The sequence below is a fragment of the Corella eumyota genome, chromosome 1, assembly GCF_963082875.1.
Source record: "Corella eumyota chromosome 1, kaCorEumy4.1, whole genome shotgun sequence".
NCBI classification, from domain to species: Eukaryota; Metazoa; Chordata; class Ascidiacea; order Phlebobranchia; family Corellidae; genus Corella; species Corella eumyota.
Window position 1 is genome coordinate 5,677,555 of NC_137490.1, and position 15,283 is coordinate 5,692,837.

At 31.9% G+C, this 15,283-nt stretch overlaps 3 protein-coding genes across 3 annotated transcripts; 1 reads left to right on the plus strand and 2 right to left on the minus strand.

The window, feature by feature from the left end:
* Nucleotides 1-595: 595 nt before the first annotated feature.
* On the plus strand, nt 596-9,673 carry LOC145763998 (suppressor of hairless homolog). The gene is made up of 11 exons (XM_082575555.1): nt 596-900; nt 3,945-3,983; nt 4,202-4,297; nt 4,517-4,682; nt 5,309-5,483; nt 6,552-6,689; nt 7,019-7,143; nt 7,362-7,490; nt 7,625-7,780; nt 8,492-8,677; nt 8,790-9,673. The coding sequence occupies exons 1-11, from the start codon at nt 776-778 to the stop codon at nt 9,102-9,104; spliced, it is 1,650 nt and encodes a 549-aa protein (XP_082431681.1). The 5' UTR covers nt 596-775; the 3' UTR covers nt 9,105-9,673.
* Nucleotides 9,674-10,072: 399 nt separating this feature from the next.
* LOC145746330 (bone morphogenetic protein 2-like) lies at nt 10,073-12,205 on the minus strand. The gene is made up of 7 exons (XM_082564630.1): nt 11,918-12,205; nt 11,666-11,822; nt 11,390-11,550; nt 11,191-11,292; nt 10,940-11,108; nt 10,709-10,851; nt 10,073-10,666 (listed from the first exon to the last, which is right to left on the minus strand). Exons 1-7 carry the CDS (start codon nt 12,203-12,205, stop codon nt 10,073-10,075), a joined length of 1,614 nt encoding a protein of 537 aa, XP_082420756.1.
* An 821-nt stretch (nt 12,206-13,026) lies between these two features.
* On the minus strand, nt 13,027-14,425 carry LOC145763443 (uncharacterized). Its single transcript, XM_082574886.1, has 6 exons — nt 14,340-14,425; nt 14,191-14,253; nt 13,977-14,089; nt 13,637-13,871; nt 13,339-13,520; nt 13,027-13,251 (listed from the first exon to the last, which is right to left on the minus strand). Exons 1-6 carry the CDS (start codon nt 14,407-14,409, stop codon nt 13,027-13,029), a joined length of 888 nt encoding a protein of 295 aa, XP_082431012.1. The 5' UTR covers nt 14,410-14,425.
* Between the last annotated feature and the right edge of the window lie 858 nt (nt 14,426-15,283).

The window sequence follows — 15,283 nt, forward strand, 5'->3', positions numbered from 1 at the left end:
CAAAAACGTTCGCCGTTTAATTTGTTTACTGTTTGTTTTTACAAACTTTTATACAGTTAGTTTGTTAAACATTACCATGTGTAAAAACAAACCTAAGTTACTGACAATACTTTTAAACCATATCTTTTTTTTTATTTTAACACTGTAAAATTTGCTTTCGCGCATTTTGTTTCACCATTTTCTTATCTCTCTGTGTGCTTTTGCTTTACGAGCCAGTTGCTTACAAATAAACGCGTCGCGAGTTGTCGTCTGTTGAGAGGTTGTTGTCGCGTTTTACTGTTTGTTTAATTCATGGATTTGATTTATAATTGCTGTCATGTAATTATATATTGTAAAGTTCGATCTAATTTGAATATATATTAGCCACAAATTTAGTTAGTTGTGTTTGTTTTGCACATACAACATAAAAAAGCAAGAAAAGCAATGTATAACTGTATAAGAAAATTTTCAATGAAGTAATGCAGTGCATAGGTTATTTTAAAAATTGAGTTTCTTAGCTTGGTTCTAACTTACTAGTGTTAAAATTAATTTACAGCCTGTTTGTAAAAAATAAAGATAAATTTTGTTGTTTATTAGTTAAAAAAAATTATATGAATATGTATGTTATTTACAAACTTTGATAGATTGTAAGTTGTTGTTAAAAATAATCATTGTTCTTGGACTATACAACTACATACAACAACAACACATATACAGAAATATCAAACAAAACAGTCAGCCTTTCTCGTTTTCTGATTTCAAACCCAAGTTAAACGAAAGCGAACTAAATGTTCTAATGAAGATGTATACTCGGATTGAAGGACAGCAGCAACTTCAACACGAAGGTGGTAGTTCCACGCACTCTGGAGACATCGGGGGTGCCAACAACACAAACAACTCACTTAATCATTTGTCATACAGGTAGGGTCAATTGCTGAATAGTTTAATTAATGTACAACTTGTGTTCAGTAAGCATCAGTAAAGTCTACAATTAAAATGTAATGCTATTTGGTTTAGAAATATAGTGGTTAAATTTGTTATCTTTGTTACATTTGATATACATTTAGGCAATGTAATACTAATTATTTGAATACAAGTGTTGAACTAATATTGTTAATAACAATATATTGGTTTATTTTCATATGAAGCGTGCCATAGTTTAATAGAATTAGTATTAAATCTGTATGAGAATGTTGTTTTTAAATGTTCTGTTTCAAATATAAAAGGAGAATCGCTTTGTAATTAAGTGTTAATTTCTGTTTCTGTATGTTGTAAATAAATGCTTTTATATTAAAAATAAGTAATTCGAAAATTTGGTAAAAATTGTTTATGAAATATAATTTAAAGTTATTTTTATTTCAATACCTAAAATTGTAAGTGGAAATTTGTAAAATGTTGTTAGTTTGAAACAACGTTTATAAATTATATTAAGCTTGAATTGCAATTACCCAACTGTAAAATTTTGTAATTTAATTGCAGTGTTACCAAACCCAGACCACCTTAGTTTGTGAAAATTTTCATTGTTACCACTACACACTTATTAGGCATTTCTATAAAGTTGCTTAAAGTATGAATATTATTGACTAGTGTGTTAATAAACAGGGTGTTTTTTGTTGTGAAACCATGTAAAAAATCTCTTTTTTAAAAAGCTGTGAAGTTTAAACTTGTTTTTTTTTGTGATTTCAGTTCGTTCATATACCTTCTAATTAAATGGTTATTGCGTCATTTAAGTTCACGACTCAATTTAATAACTAATACGCGAATTAAATATGGTTCAATGTGGGTTTATTTAACATTTAAATGATTGTAATAATCGTTTTTGGTCAACGTATTTCGGAACTTGCGTTTAGGTGAAAAGGGCGTTATAGTACTTCGCGAGCTGTGGGAAATAATAGGCTTATCACATCGTGGGAAAAAGAAGGACGGTTTTCCCACCACGAGGAAACGTTTGCTGTGTTTGCGCATTCGCTATTATCAACCGTATTAGCGATAGAGAAAAATCGCATTGTGAGAACCGTACGCTGTGTGTGTGTATGTGTCTGAATTTCGGACCTATCTTCACTCTCTTAATTACCAGCCGAAGGCGTTTTGGAGCGATTAAAGAGAGTCGACTTTTTCTCTTTGACGCGGTCGTGCTTTCTTTATGGACGATAATAACGCTATCTCGCTTGACTTGCTCGCTAAACAGAAATAGTAAAGCCGCGTCGGCTAATAAAGAAACACTATTGAAATCGTGGAAAATATTTCAATGACCCTCTCTTTTTTTGGTTTTACGCGAATTTAAAATAAAGGCAGGGGGTAGAAGATTACAGGCCTTTGATTTAATGTTCCGGTCAGTGGATCACTCACAATGGTCGTAAAATCACTTTCAAATTTCCTGAATAATTTTGAGTTTCGGTGCCGACGAAATTTAATAAAATTTATCGCTGGAAAAAATGTGAGGCAATTGAGGATATTTTTACCACCCGAGGCAAAGATTCTTAACCTCATTTTACACGCGCTGTGGTAACGCTTCAGTTGTTTTCCACGAAGCGCGTCATATCGCTAAACCTATATTCCCACTGCACTAAAACCGTTGCACCATTTTTACAAAATCTCGATTCGCGGAATATTTTTTTAGCGGGCTGAAAAAAGAAATTTAACCGACCTCAAACCGCATTCAATCTCCCGACAAATTCCCAAAATAGAAATAAAAACGCCGCCAATTGCCACCTGCTCAATTTCAGGATCTTTATTTTTGTTTTTCCAAATCGTATTATTTCCACAATAAACAGCGAGTCGGTGGTACGTAAGGCGTGGGGCATTCGGCCTAGCCACCATTCCCACGATCGCTCTTCGTTCACACGTAGGTCAGCGCGGCGTTGGGTTTCAGTTCACATATTCACATACTGTTTTTTTCCGGAAAGCGAATCAATGCCACAACAACTGCTCAGCGTCGCAAAGTGGTTTACACTTTCAATAAACACGCACTGGCATGTTGTGTTCAGTGTATTCGATCCGGCACAGTGTTTGTCGGACACAATTCGCGAATTCCTCAGCTCACGTGATCTATGACACGCGAAATTACCGGGCTATAATGTCTATTGTTTTAAAGTGTTTCGGAATTTCAGAATTTTTTCTTGTTTTTTTTTATTTAACGTTATGCAATCACATATATTTTTGTACTATTTAAGACTAGTTTAAAAGTATTTTTTTTAATTATACACTATTTTTACCCACAACCTATTACTTATCATTTGAAATATACCAAAAATTTAACGCTTTATACCCCGCTTCGTAGCGAAAATCAAAAAGACCCTGCTTCGTATCGATTATTCTAGTTTTATATTTTGATATTTTCGTTCAATTTTAACTTGTCAATCACACTTGAATATTGTTGTAGATTTAAATCGGACAATAGCTTGTAAGGGTTGTTTATAATTTGTGTAAATATATTAGAAGGCCAATAGTTCGTTGTAAACTTTTTCATGTTATTTTTTAAAAATAAATTTAAAAATTTAAAATGTGCGTATTGTGTGAAATTGTTTTTTTTTTGTTGAATTACATAATTTTTTAATAAATAAATGTAAATTTTATTTAACTTAAATAACTTTTAATACTTAATGATAGATTACATTGCTCTCTTGACAAGCTGTTTTTATAATTTTTACATAAATCGTTTACGTCAGTTTTAATTGTTAAACTAATTGGTGGGTTAAAATATTTTTGGAATTTTATTTTTTTGCCGCTTCAGCGAGTTTCTTAAACGTTATGTAATAACACTCTTGGCCATTGTTTTAATTATTTTTGACATAAATCATACCATAAATTTAACTCAACATATATTACAGAGTCTATATGCTATATCATCCATTTAAAAATATATATTCGTTTATTGTTTATTTATTGTTTAGTATTCGTCTGAATGAACGTTTTCTATTTTTTGATGTTATCATAAAATTTAAGTTTATTGTTTTGATTTTAAGATCTCTACGTGAGAAATGGCCACCCAAACGACTTACAAGGTAAGAATGCGAACAACTGATACTTCGATATGTTTTATTTCGTAATATTTTATATTTTATGTCAAAATTTTGCAAAACAAAATGAATATGAACAAATTAAAACTGGCCCTACAAATATGTAGCTACTTTTTTATAACAGTATTTATAAAAATTTCCTTTTTTGATATCCAATAATAATATTTTTTTAATAGTAAATAATTTTTTGTCTTTTATTACAGAGAGGCTATGCGAAAATATTTAAAGGATCCATGTAATCAAACTTTGGTTGTGTTGCACGCAAAAGTTGCACAGAAATCATATGGAAATGAAAAAAGGTAGGTCACTTTTTGCCATTTAATTTAAAAATTTTAATTTGTTTTCGGTCTGTTTGGCCAAACATATTTTTAAACCTGTCATGTTAATTTTACCCACTTTATATTAAATAAATTAGGTATCTTTGTTTTATCTTTAATATAATTTTTTTTTTTTTTGGAAAATATATTTCTATGTTGTTGTAGTTTGTATCTTTGTTGTATTTAAAAATTTTTTTTTAGATTTTTCTGCCCTCCTCCTTGCATGTACCTCTTAGGAAATGGTTGGAAGAAAAAGCAACAATACTTGGAGGAAGAAGAAGGAACGGCGGAATCAGGACAAGTGCATGCTTTTATTGGGATTGGAAGTAGCGAGCAGGAGATGCAACAACTACACTTAGACGGAAAGGTAAAAGAGGTTTTTTATTATTCAAAATTTAAAAAATTCATAGAATAATAGTCATTCAAAATTTATTTTTATTCTAGAAAATGACGCTTTATTAAATTTTTTGTCCAATTAACCATTTTTTTTAACTTGTTGATTATTATTTAATTTCTTGCCACAAATTTAATTGTTTTCCAATCCAACCCACTTAATTGCGTTGAAAACAAAATAACAAACCCATGACGAATCGAGAATTTTTTCCAAACAGTCCGACGCTAGAGTGTTCGAATTACAGTCGGCAATATTTTGTTTGATGCGTTTTTTCCCAGGATTTGACCGACATATGAACCGGCATTATTTTCAACCTGTACCCATTCGCCGAGATAAATAAATAGCCGCCCGTCAATTAGACTGCACCATTGACGTAGCTTATTCACTTAGGTTCAGCCAATATTTATATTGAATAAATATAGTCATGGTGTAATGTAATGTGTATTGTCGACAAGATTTTTGCCTTATGTAATTTTTGCATCTGAATTTTTTCTGACATTTGTTGCAAATTTTACACACTTTCAGTAAAAGTTTCTTGAATTACAGCAAACCAAAAGACATGATTTTTTTATGCTAAATTTTTTTTTATTTTTTTTTAGAATTTTTGTACTGCGAAAACTTTGTACATTTCGGACACGGACAAGAGAAAACATTTTATGTTGAACGTCAAAATGTTCTTCGGGAATATGGGCGACGTCGGACAGTTCAGCAGTAAACGAATCAAAGTGATCAGCAAACCTTCAAAGAAAAAACAATCCCTTAAAAATGCTGACTGTAAGTTAAGATATAATTTTTTTAGCCAGTGCAAATTTAGGTACGTGCTTACTGCTTACTTACATTCGAACTTCGCCATCGGAATTGCTTTTAGTAAGGCTGTCTAGTTAACTGTTTTTAGCCAAGCTTAATATACTAGAGGCATTTTTGCAAAATTTTTAAATACGCTTTTTTTATGTAATTTTTTTGCATTTTTATTAGTGTTTTTCTCATATATTATGATAGGCTATAACAATTAAGACCTAATTATCGAACGTAATATTTATTTACGTTTTTGGGTCGCAATTAAACTTATAAATGGAAATTGTCGGTAATTTCGTAAGGGCAAAAAGTAGGAGTCGGTAATTAAATATAGACAAGGTTCTAAAAACAAATCATTTCTGACTAGGCCTTGATTTCCGCTGGCATTTTTTCGTGTGACGTAACCAGGAAAACGTAGCGGTCGAAATGTGAATGATGTGTACCTAAATGGTGGGAAAATAATTTTCGCACATTTTTTTGATTTTTTTTTTTAATGTCATTTTTGACAACGTATGCTCGCTACTGTACTTTATTAATACGTGTTTACAGTGTTACGATAATTTTTCTTTTCATTAATAATTATATAGAAAATAAACACCACAATAAAGACGGTGTGTACTTCTTTCAGATATAACCGCACGCACGTTTACTTTTTCTGACTATGTCAAAGGGCATAACTTCTATTATATTGATAGTACTGTAGGTTTTTTTGATACATACGAATACACGTGAGTTTACCTGTTTATAGAACACTGATTTTTTGGAATATTGTGTTTAGACGTTGCGATTAGTTAACGCTATGACCACCCCTGTTATTTTAAGTTATCTTTATTTAGGCTTTAAAATTAAATTAACTTGTTTTTTTTACTTTAAAAAATTATTTACAGCAGAATTTTTTTAAAAGGACAATCGTTTATATACTTAAAACCAGATATTTATTTTTAAAAAAATTCCTTAAATTAAAATCCCAATTTATGTTTTTTTAAATTCAGTCCCACATTTTTTTCATTTAATATAAGATATTTAATTTCTATTATTTGTTTTTAGTATGTATCGCATCAGGAACAAAAGTAGCTTTATTCAACCGTCTACGATCCCAAACGGTAAGCACCAGATACCTCCATGTCGAGAAGGGAAATTTTCATGCAAGTTCTATCCAGTGGGGCTGTTTTGCTATTCATTTACGTAAGTTAAATAATAGCAAAAAGATATTTGCGTATATTACTGAAGATTGTTTTACAAAATGGACATATTACCGAAAAAACAAAAATTAAAAATTTTTTTACCAAAATTAAGGTCAAATTTTGTCTGAATTTAAAGGTTTTTTTCAGAGTGGGTTAATAAAAAATGATTTATTTTTGATAAAATGGCGTTGAGGGCTTTTATTTTTCGGTGAAAGCCTATTTTGTCAAATGGTAATGTTAAAATGACAATCGTAATTCTAGCAAAGGTATTACCTTAATCTTACGGTCATTAATAGGTTTTACTAAATAAATGAACTATTAATTATTTAGTTGACGATAAAGAGCAAGAGTCGGAGGAATTTTCAGTGATGGACGGATATATCCATTACGGACAAACTGTTAAACTTGTTTGTTCTAATACTGGAATGGCTTTACCAAGGTTGATTATTAGAAAGGTCAGTGATATTTTTGGTTACATTTTTCGTGGTTGGTTAAACAATTTTGTATAGTGATAACGATTTTTTAATAAAATGACAAACTATATAAAAAAAATAACTAGATATACCTAACAGTATTCTATTTACTATTACTTTCATTTTATCATGCAATAAAATTAGCACTATTTTTTTAGCTGAACTAAAGGCTTTCATTAAATTTCTTTGTATTGTATTAGGTTGATAAACAGACGGCGATATTAGACGCGGACGACCCGGTATCTCAACTTCATAAATGTGCTTTTTATTTAAAGGATACGGAAAGAATGTACTTGTGTTTGTCGCAAGAAAAAATCATCCAATTTCAAGTAGAAAATTCTCTTCTCTAGAAAATTCTCTAGAAATTTTTTTTAACAATTTAAATTTTTTTTTGTTTTGTTTTGCAGTTTTGTTTTGCAAATTTTTCTAAACAATTTGCATTAACTTTTATTACCAATTATAGGCTACTCCTTGCCCCAAAGAAACGAACAAAGAAATGATCAATGATGGTGCTTCATGGACGATCATCAGCACAGATAAAGCCGAATATACCTTCTGTGATGGAATGGGTCCGACCGCGGAGCAAGTTACCCCTGTACCCAGTGTATTCGGTTTACACGTAAGTAAAAATAGTGGGATAAAGATTTTTACTGATCTAGGGCAAAAAAAATTATTAAAGAATTGTTCCTTTCGGGTTCCCCCTTAATGGTCCCTTATTAAAATTGGCCCAGTTAAAAAATTTCCCCCGTTATGGTACTATTTTAAGTTCTACAGATGTGTATTTGAGCAATTCTTTCTAATTAACAATTAAAGCCATAATACAGACATTATCCAAATGATGATGAGCGTTGCATTGGTTTTATTTGTATTCAGCTTTGTTAAGTTTTGCATATGAACTTAATATTAAGGTGTGTAGGTTGACAAATTAACGGTTTGTTTTTAATTTGTATCAAGTTAATTTGCTTTGTGTGCAAGTCTCCGCGTTTTTGTTTTTCTATGTTAAATATTGCACCTTAAAACAAGTAATTATAAAGTCCTTACGATTGTATATACAGGTGTGTATTGGCGCTGTTTAAATGCAAAAAAATTGCATGCACAAATACATTGCGTAAAACTAATAATAAAAACTATATTAAGACAATTCTCATTTAAAATACAACAAAGTCAACGCTATTTACCGTTTAGTGTATGGAAATTATTAGACCTACAAAAAATGAAAATTGAATTTATATTTTTTTATAAACTTTTTTGGCAAGTCATCTTACTGGCTAAAATCTTAAAATAATTGTTTAAAAATCAAAAATAATTCAACTTTTGATGATTGGTTTAGTTGAACGGGGGTGGCGACGTTGCCATGGTTGAAGTAAAAGGCGAAAATTTCGGCTCCAACTTAAAAGTTTGGTTTGGTGAAATAGAAGCTGATACCATGTACAGGTCGGACGAATTACTTCTGTGCGTTGTTCCAGATATTTGTCAGTTTAGGGAAGGATGGAAATGGATTAAAGAGTCGGTAGAAGTAAGTGGGTTATGTTTTTGGAAAATTATTTTTAGGGGTCTTTGTTTCTTTTAGCAATAAGTCAAAACTGTTTCGAAAACAAAAAAAATTAAATGTCTATTAAAATTTCAAGGTGCCCATTAATCTAGTCCGAAGCGACGGAATAATTTACCCGACCAATTTAAAATTCACTTTCACTCCTGAGCCCGGCCCAAGACAACATTGTCCCGCCGCCCTTAACATTATTCACTCCGGGAAGCGTTCCGCCTGCTCTATGCCGCCCACCCCCGGCTCAGAGGATGATTTGAGTCGGTCGAATGAACCGGACCGAACTGACCAAACCACGCCTATGAAAAGACCCGCGTTGGACGTACACGGTCGCCCTATACCGCCTGATCAAGTGAATATGAACGCTTCTAATATGAGTATGTTAAGAACTGCGTCATGACGTCTAGCGCGCATTGCGTTTGGTACCTAGCTCCAGCGCGCCCACTCGCGGACGCGCGGTTTGCGAGTTGTCTGCGGAGAAAAGTTTCATATTGAAAACAAAATGATCGCCCTAATACGTCCAGTCTGAAAATAGAGTTCAGCGCATTCTTCAAGCCTGTGTGAATGACATTATTGGTCATTTATTGTGATTTATAATAGTACAATACTGTCCGCATGGTTTGCGAAAAATATGAAACATTTTTTCTCAAAATCTCTTACCTGTTTAAGAGAGCCAAGTCGATATTTTAAATACCTTTTCCCATCACGTGACTTTATTTATATAAAAAGTTTTTTTTTAGTTTTAGCAAATGCGGATCGTAACTACGGCAGTACATGGTTCTTAAACAAATGATTTTTTGTTATTTTTTGCCTAGTAATGATTTTTCTAGCTATTTATTGTTTGATTTTATGCCTCAAAATGCATTGCTCAATCTTGTTGAGAGTTTCAAAAATTGTAACTTTTAAAATAAATGAAATTATGATTTTTTCTTGTAAAACCTGAAAATTATATCTTTTTTTGAACCCATGGCAGATAATTAATTAAATAGTTTTTTTTTATTTCTTGATTTTTAATGGTTAAAAAAAAACTGTAAAAATAAATAAAATTTGTTAAATTTTCCTTTTTTAAATTAGATAAGTATCCTACTTCTATTATGAATGTTTTTATTTTTTTCAAAAAATCAAAATCGAAATACATTTTTGGCAACTCAAGTTAGCTATAGAATAACTAGCAAAAAAATGGGCACTAAAAGATACTTTGTAGAAAGAAATAGGTTTTTAGACATTTAGTCACTAATGGCACCTAACCATTAGTTAACATTACGTGAAACTCACAAAACAAGAATTGATAAAGAAGACCAGTTACGTACAGAAATAGTGTCATATCAGTCTTCAAGTAAAGCAAGTTAACCACATAGGTTTATTTATTTATCTGCATGCACACGAAGCAGCCACCATGTCTTTGTATCTTCGTAGTACAACATAATCATTACTATCGAAATATAGAAGGTTGATGTCGTATAGTTTTTCTGGTGCGCAGCATGGCATATCGACCGGTTGACCTCCCAAGCCTAAAGTATGCATAATACTCTGCACTGTTGCATGGTTACTAGGCTTCAAGTTTTGGCTTAAAGGAAAGGCGCATTGGCCGCGACAGTGATAGGCATTATAACCTTGTGGGTGAATAATCCAGCCAGACCAGCCCATGTCTTCAAAATCCACATAAAGCGGATACCGTCGGCATGATTGAGTTAACGATGCCTCGTTTGAGAGTGTGCTGAAGGCCGGGAATTTTTCCGCGGAATCGGAAGCATAATGGGAGGTTTGTGGAAAATATTGTTCAGGTTTTGCTTTGTTATCACTGAAATCGTCGTTACCATAATCCCAGAATTCTTGATCCGTTATTTCATCCGAATCTTCCTTATAGTCAGGCCATTTTGTAACTTCGGGTTTCTCAGTGCTTTGAGGTTTTTGCATATCCGGATTAGAGACATTTTTCGACTCCTTCTTTTTGTTGTTTTTCTGTATTTTCTTTCTTGATTTTTTTTGTTTTTTTTCTTTTACTTTGTTTTGGATTTGTTCTTCTTCGGACTCCTTCGCGTTGCGCTTATGCCTGACGTTGGGTCGAGCATCAAATGTTGCTTTGACGTGACCTGATGAGCCACGTAGATTGGACATCTTAACATTATGATCCCCTTGCATCTTTTCTATAAAAAATGGTAAATTAAGATAAAAATATGCATGTTAATGTATAAAATCACGAGTATAAAATTTTACATTTAAGGAGTAAATTACTTATTTTGCTGTAGTTAACTGTTGGGCTACGTTTGTCGTTTGTAAACAAAACCAAAATCGGCTCTTTTCCTCCAACCTGATTACGTTCTATTACGTGATCACCTGTAGTGGTTGTTCGCTCAATTGTAATTCCGAAATTATTTTCACGTTCACTGTTCCATTTCTCGACCTATCAACAGATTTTTAAGATTACTTTCTGCTGGCTATTGCTTTTGTATTGCATAAGGTTGTATTTTATAGATATTACTTGCCGTAATTAAGAGTGGGAATATCTGCCAGCCATACAGATTTGCTGGAATTCGTCTTGCCGCTATCAGAATTTTACTTTCAGTTGCATTTCCTTCTGATAAAACCTAAAAGTTAAAAAGGCTGTTATCGCCATTCTATATCTACAACAAGGTTAAATGGATGACAAGTATTTGGTTCTGCAATAGTGGGCGGAAAAATTACCTGAAAAATGTTAACTGTGTAACTTGTATATCGGTTTGGCTTTGGTGTTTTGTTTGGAAAGATTGGTTTATCCTGATAAATATGAAGCTCGGCATCAAGAATTATTTCCTTGGGCTCCATTGATTTTATGTCAAAAAGGCAACTTTTGGGGCAGCGTGGATCTAAAAAAGAAGAAATGTGTAATAAAAGTTTAAAAAGTAATAAGACAGCCGCATTTAATCTTGCAAAGGCAAAAATTTATTAGTTTAATTTTTAGGTTTTCTAATTTAATTTTACCTATATTTGGTATACTTCTAACTGTATCAGCATCCAGTAAGTTAGGAGTTCTTGAAATGCCATTTTGATCCGCTATCGCGTTGTACAAGTCAACCATGTACTTGGGCGGCTTTTTAGAATTGGTTGGTGTCCCATGCTCTGAATTTATATCCGGCTCCTAAAGAGTTAGAAGGATGTTAATTTGTTTTATTAAACAGCTGACTCTTAAACGATATTTAATAAATATATAATTTTAAATTTTATCCAATTTACCTGAAGTCCGAATATTCCAAGTAGTTCATGCTTAACTTTAGTATCAACCGGGCTTGGTGCAACTTCAGCCACCGACTTAATCTTTCGTTTTATCAGGCTGCTCTTAAACGAATCCTCCTCGTTTTCCGCTCTAGATTGCAATATGTCAACTGATTGCTCGTAATGTTCTAGTAAATTTCTTCTGACAAGCTCAACCATGCGAATTTCTTTTTGATTTCTCGGTTTTGCTTTGATGTAATGTGCGGTAACAACAAGAAGAGCTACTACACAACACGCCTTCCAAGGCATTTCGTTAAAAAATTGATATTGATCTTATTGTGTTATTTACTTCATGAGTAAAATCTACTAACTGATTCTATAAAGATTTCAACATTGGTTTTAAACAAAATATTCTCTGCCACCTTTGCCGTTGTTTAATTTCCGGATGTACGAAAATTCGCAATTAGCCGTCTAACTAACTATCTTGTTCACCAAACAAGCGCACGACGGGGTTTCGGGTACAAACATATGTTGCGAACGTTTACGCCTTTAAGTAGCTATGCGAGGCTTATCACATTTAAAACTAATAAGACGTGGTCATTATTGCAAGCACCTGCTGAAATAATTGATATTGTTATTATAAGCGAATTTCAAACTTTCAAAATGTGTTAAACGTTAAAAAAAGTCGAGCTTGTCAATGATTTTTTTTCAATAGAATTTTGTGCAAGCGCAGCTGTTGCATCAAACCGCACAACAATTAAACGATCGAATCACACCTTTCTTGAAAACAATAACAACTTACGCCCCGTGCGGATTACGCTTATAACCTAATTAGAAATTTATTTATTTACCCTTTTTCTAATTTTATATATTTTCGAAGCTTACGACCACTTACTTATCAATCTGAATAAACAAGACTAATGAGTTTGGTTTTAATTATTAAACTTGTGATGTGGTTAATTAGAATTTTCCATAAACTATGTTTTTATTATAAAGCCATTTTTGTCTTGTAAAACTAAATACTTAAAAGGTTTTTTATTATTTATTAAAGGAACTGCGGGTAATAACAACAACTTTATTACATACAAATTTTCAATATTTTTGAAACAAAATTTGGAGCAATAATTAATTTATGTACATCCACAACGTCGAATTTTGGTAATAGTTTGAGAGTCTCCTTTCCCGTCCACATAGGTCACGTGATTGACTCGGATCGGTGCACAAAGGACGTCACTAGTTTCCAGTGACATCAAACACCGTTTAGCGTTTACTGATTTGGCTCCGGCTCGGTTTGCTTTCATGACACATTTTTCCATCGGTGCGCAAGTACCAGTACATTTTCCAACATCAACTATCTAAATGCAAACAAGGAAACTTCATATTAATATTGTTAAAACGCTAGATTTGACTTATTATCTCATAACTATAACTTTTATGTTTACCTTAGTTTTTAAACGGAATCCCCCTTTTGAATCGTTAACTCTTTCCGTAATAGCAACATTGAAATGTTGTCTATAACAAGTTAATTCACAATTACACTCCAATACTTGATGAATGTTAACAGGACCATTTGGGCCGATTAGAACTCGCTTGGATGTTTTTGTTGGACGACATTTTTTGTTATCTACAGAAAATAAAATAAAAAGTCATTAAAAACATAAAAATTTAGTAAATTAATTTTAAAAACTATGCATTGAAAAACTATATAGAATTTAAATTTAATTTATTAACAGTTCTTACTGCAGCCTCCTTGACATTTTCCGACGTCGACTGTTTTCGCAAATTTTGTTCCAGGAAAATAATGCACTAATTTTGAAACTCTTGAGCATTGTTTTGTAATTTTTTGACAGCTGCAATCATCGATAACATTAATTTGTTTTCGACCTTGTGAGGTAAAGACTGATTCAGTATGACTGAGTGATATTCCACATTCACCTGATTTATGTCCGAATCCTGTATTGCAAGTTGGCGAGTTCTGTAATATAATTGATTTTATATTATATATGTCTCGACATTAAAAAAACAAGACAGTAAAGAATATTAAAGCATAGCTGTGTTTTATTGCTGGTAATTCACATACCTGTTTAACTTTTATTCTTTCCAGAACACTCAGATATTGCCCATAATTGGATTTCCTTGAGCAGATTGAGGAGCACATGCCAACATCTAACTTGATATATTGTCCTGTTGTATCTGTAAATGTAGAAACAAATCAATATTAAAGAGTTTTTTATAGTAAATTTTAATTACCAAATCAAAATATATAATTTTGTAATATTTTGGTAAATACTTACCTAAACCAACGTTGACGCTGTTAGTAACTCTTCTGCAGCATGATGACCTTGCAACTATTTCTCCTGAAAATATTATATAAATAGTTAACGAATAAATTCATAGTAAATATTACAGTTTAAAAAAAGTATAATAATAAAAAAAATCTTACCATTCGCCAGATATTGTGAGGCCAAATTTAATATTCCAATGAATAAAATTTTAATATTCTTAATATTCATGTTTATTAGAACTTGTTTTATATTAAACAAATATATTTTTTATAATAGTCTTCACAATATTTTTCCATTTGATAAGTAATTTCAATTTGAAGTTGGCATGTTTCTTTTATAGTAAATCCCTTTTACGTTTTTCAAGGGGGACAGACTTGACGTCGTCGCGCCGGCTTGGTTGGCGTCCTTTGCAATTTAAAATAATGCGAAAGACAACATATTTATCACACACGAGACATTCATGCTATAAGATCAAGTATTAGGCGAGCGAGGACACAACATAATCGACGCAAAGCCTATACACCTCGTAATCTAAAGTCGCGAACTTTAATTGCTCATCTGGCCGCTTTGTCGCCATTGTTCTTCGGTGGGCGCCTACTTTATTAAAGGCCGTGCCAAATGAAAACAAAAGACGTTGTGTTGTTACAATGGCACTTTTCGTGTAATTGAACCTCTCGTTTTTGTTTGTATGCAAAATAACTCACAGCTGGCTTAGTTACCATAAACAAATTTGGGTATTAGGGATTGTTTTTACAGGTATAAAACTGATAGAATAACTGGTACATAAAAAAATTACATTTTTTTGTGAATTATAACTTTAACAAATTAAAATATTTAATTTATTAAAAATAATTAAAAAAAAACAAATATAATTTTGTTAATTACGCACATTGAGTTACCAATCAACACTTTGTGTGTGGTTATCTCATTACAGCTTTTTTACGTTTCTAGCGAAAAGATGAAAGTAGTGGGCTTTTTAAAATATATTCTAAATTTGTTTGATAGCTGAACTAAAACCTTTATTTTAATACAGCTTATATTTTTTACATTTATTATTTAATATAAACGAATAAAATCTACAAAAAATACTATAAAAAATTAG

What these genes read in the sequence shown, in the direction of transcription:
- LOC145746330 (XM_082564630.1), bottom strand. Translation starts at nt 12,205, where the DNA reads ATGCCTTGGAAGGCGTGTTGTGTAGTAGCTCTTCTTGTTGTTACCGCA. An exon ending in TTGGAATATTCGGACTTCAG is followed by an intron (nt 11,823 to 11,917) that starts GTAAATTGGATA and finishes CTAACTCTTTAG; the next exon opens with GAGCCGGATATAAATTCAGA. An exon ending in ACACAGTTAACATTTTTCAG is followed by an intron (nt 11,293 to 11,389) that starts GTAATTTTTCCG and finishes TTTAACTTTTAG; the next exon opens with GTTTTATCAGAAGGAAATGC.
- LOC145763443 (XM_082574886.1), bottom strand. Translation starts at nt 14,409, where the DNA reads ATGAATATTAAGAATATTAAAATTTTATTCATTGGAATATTAAATTTG. An exon ending in CTCACAATATCTGGCGAATG is followed by an intron (nt 14,254 to 14,339) that starts GTAAGATTTTTT and finishes TAATATTTTCAG; the next exon opens with GAGAAATAGTTGCAAGGTCA. An exon ending in AAAATGTCAAGGAGGCTGCA is followed by an intron (nt 13,521 to 13,636) that starts GTAAGAACTGTT and finishes TATTTTCTGTAG; the next exon opens with ATAACAAAAAATGTCGTCCA.
- LOC145763998 (XM_082575555.1), top strand. Translation starts at nt 776, where the DNA reads ATGAAGATGTATACTCGGATTGAAGGACAGCAGCAACTTCAACACGAA. An exon ending in CTTAATCATTTGTCATACAG is followed by an intron (nt 901 to 3,944) that starts GTAGGGTCAATT and finishes TTTGATTTTAAG; the next exon opens with ATCTCTACGTGAGAAATGGC. An exon ending in GGATTAAAGAGTCGGTAGAA is followed by an intron (nt 8,678 to 8,789) that starts GTAAGTGGGTTA and finishes TAAAATTTCAAG; the next exon opens with GTGCCCATTAATCTAGTCCG.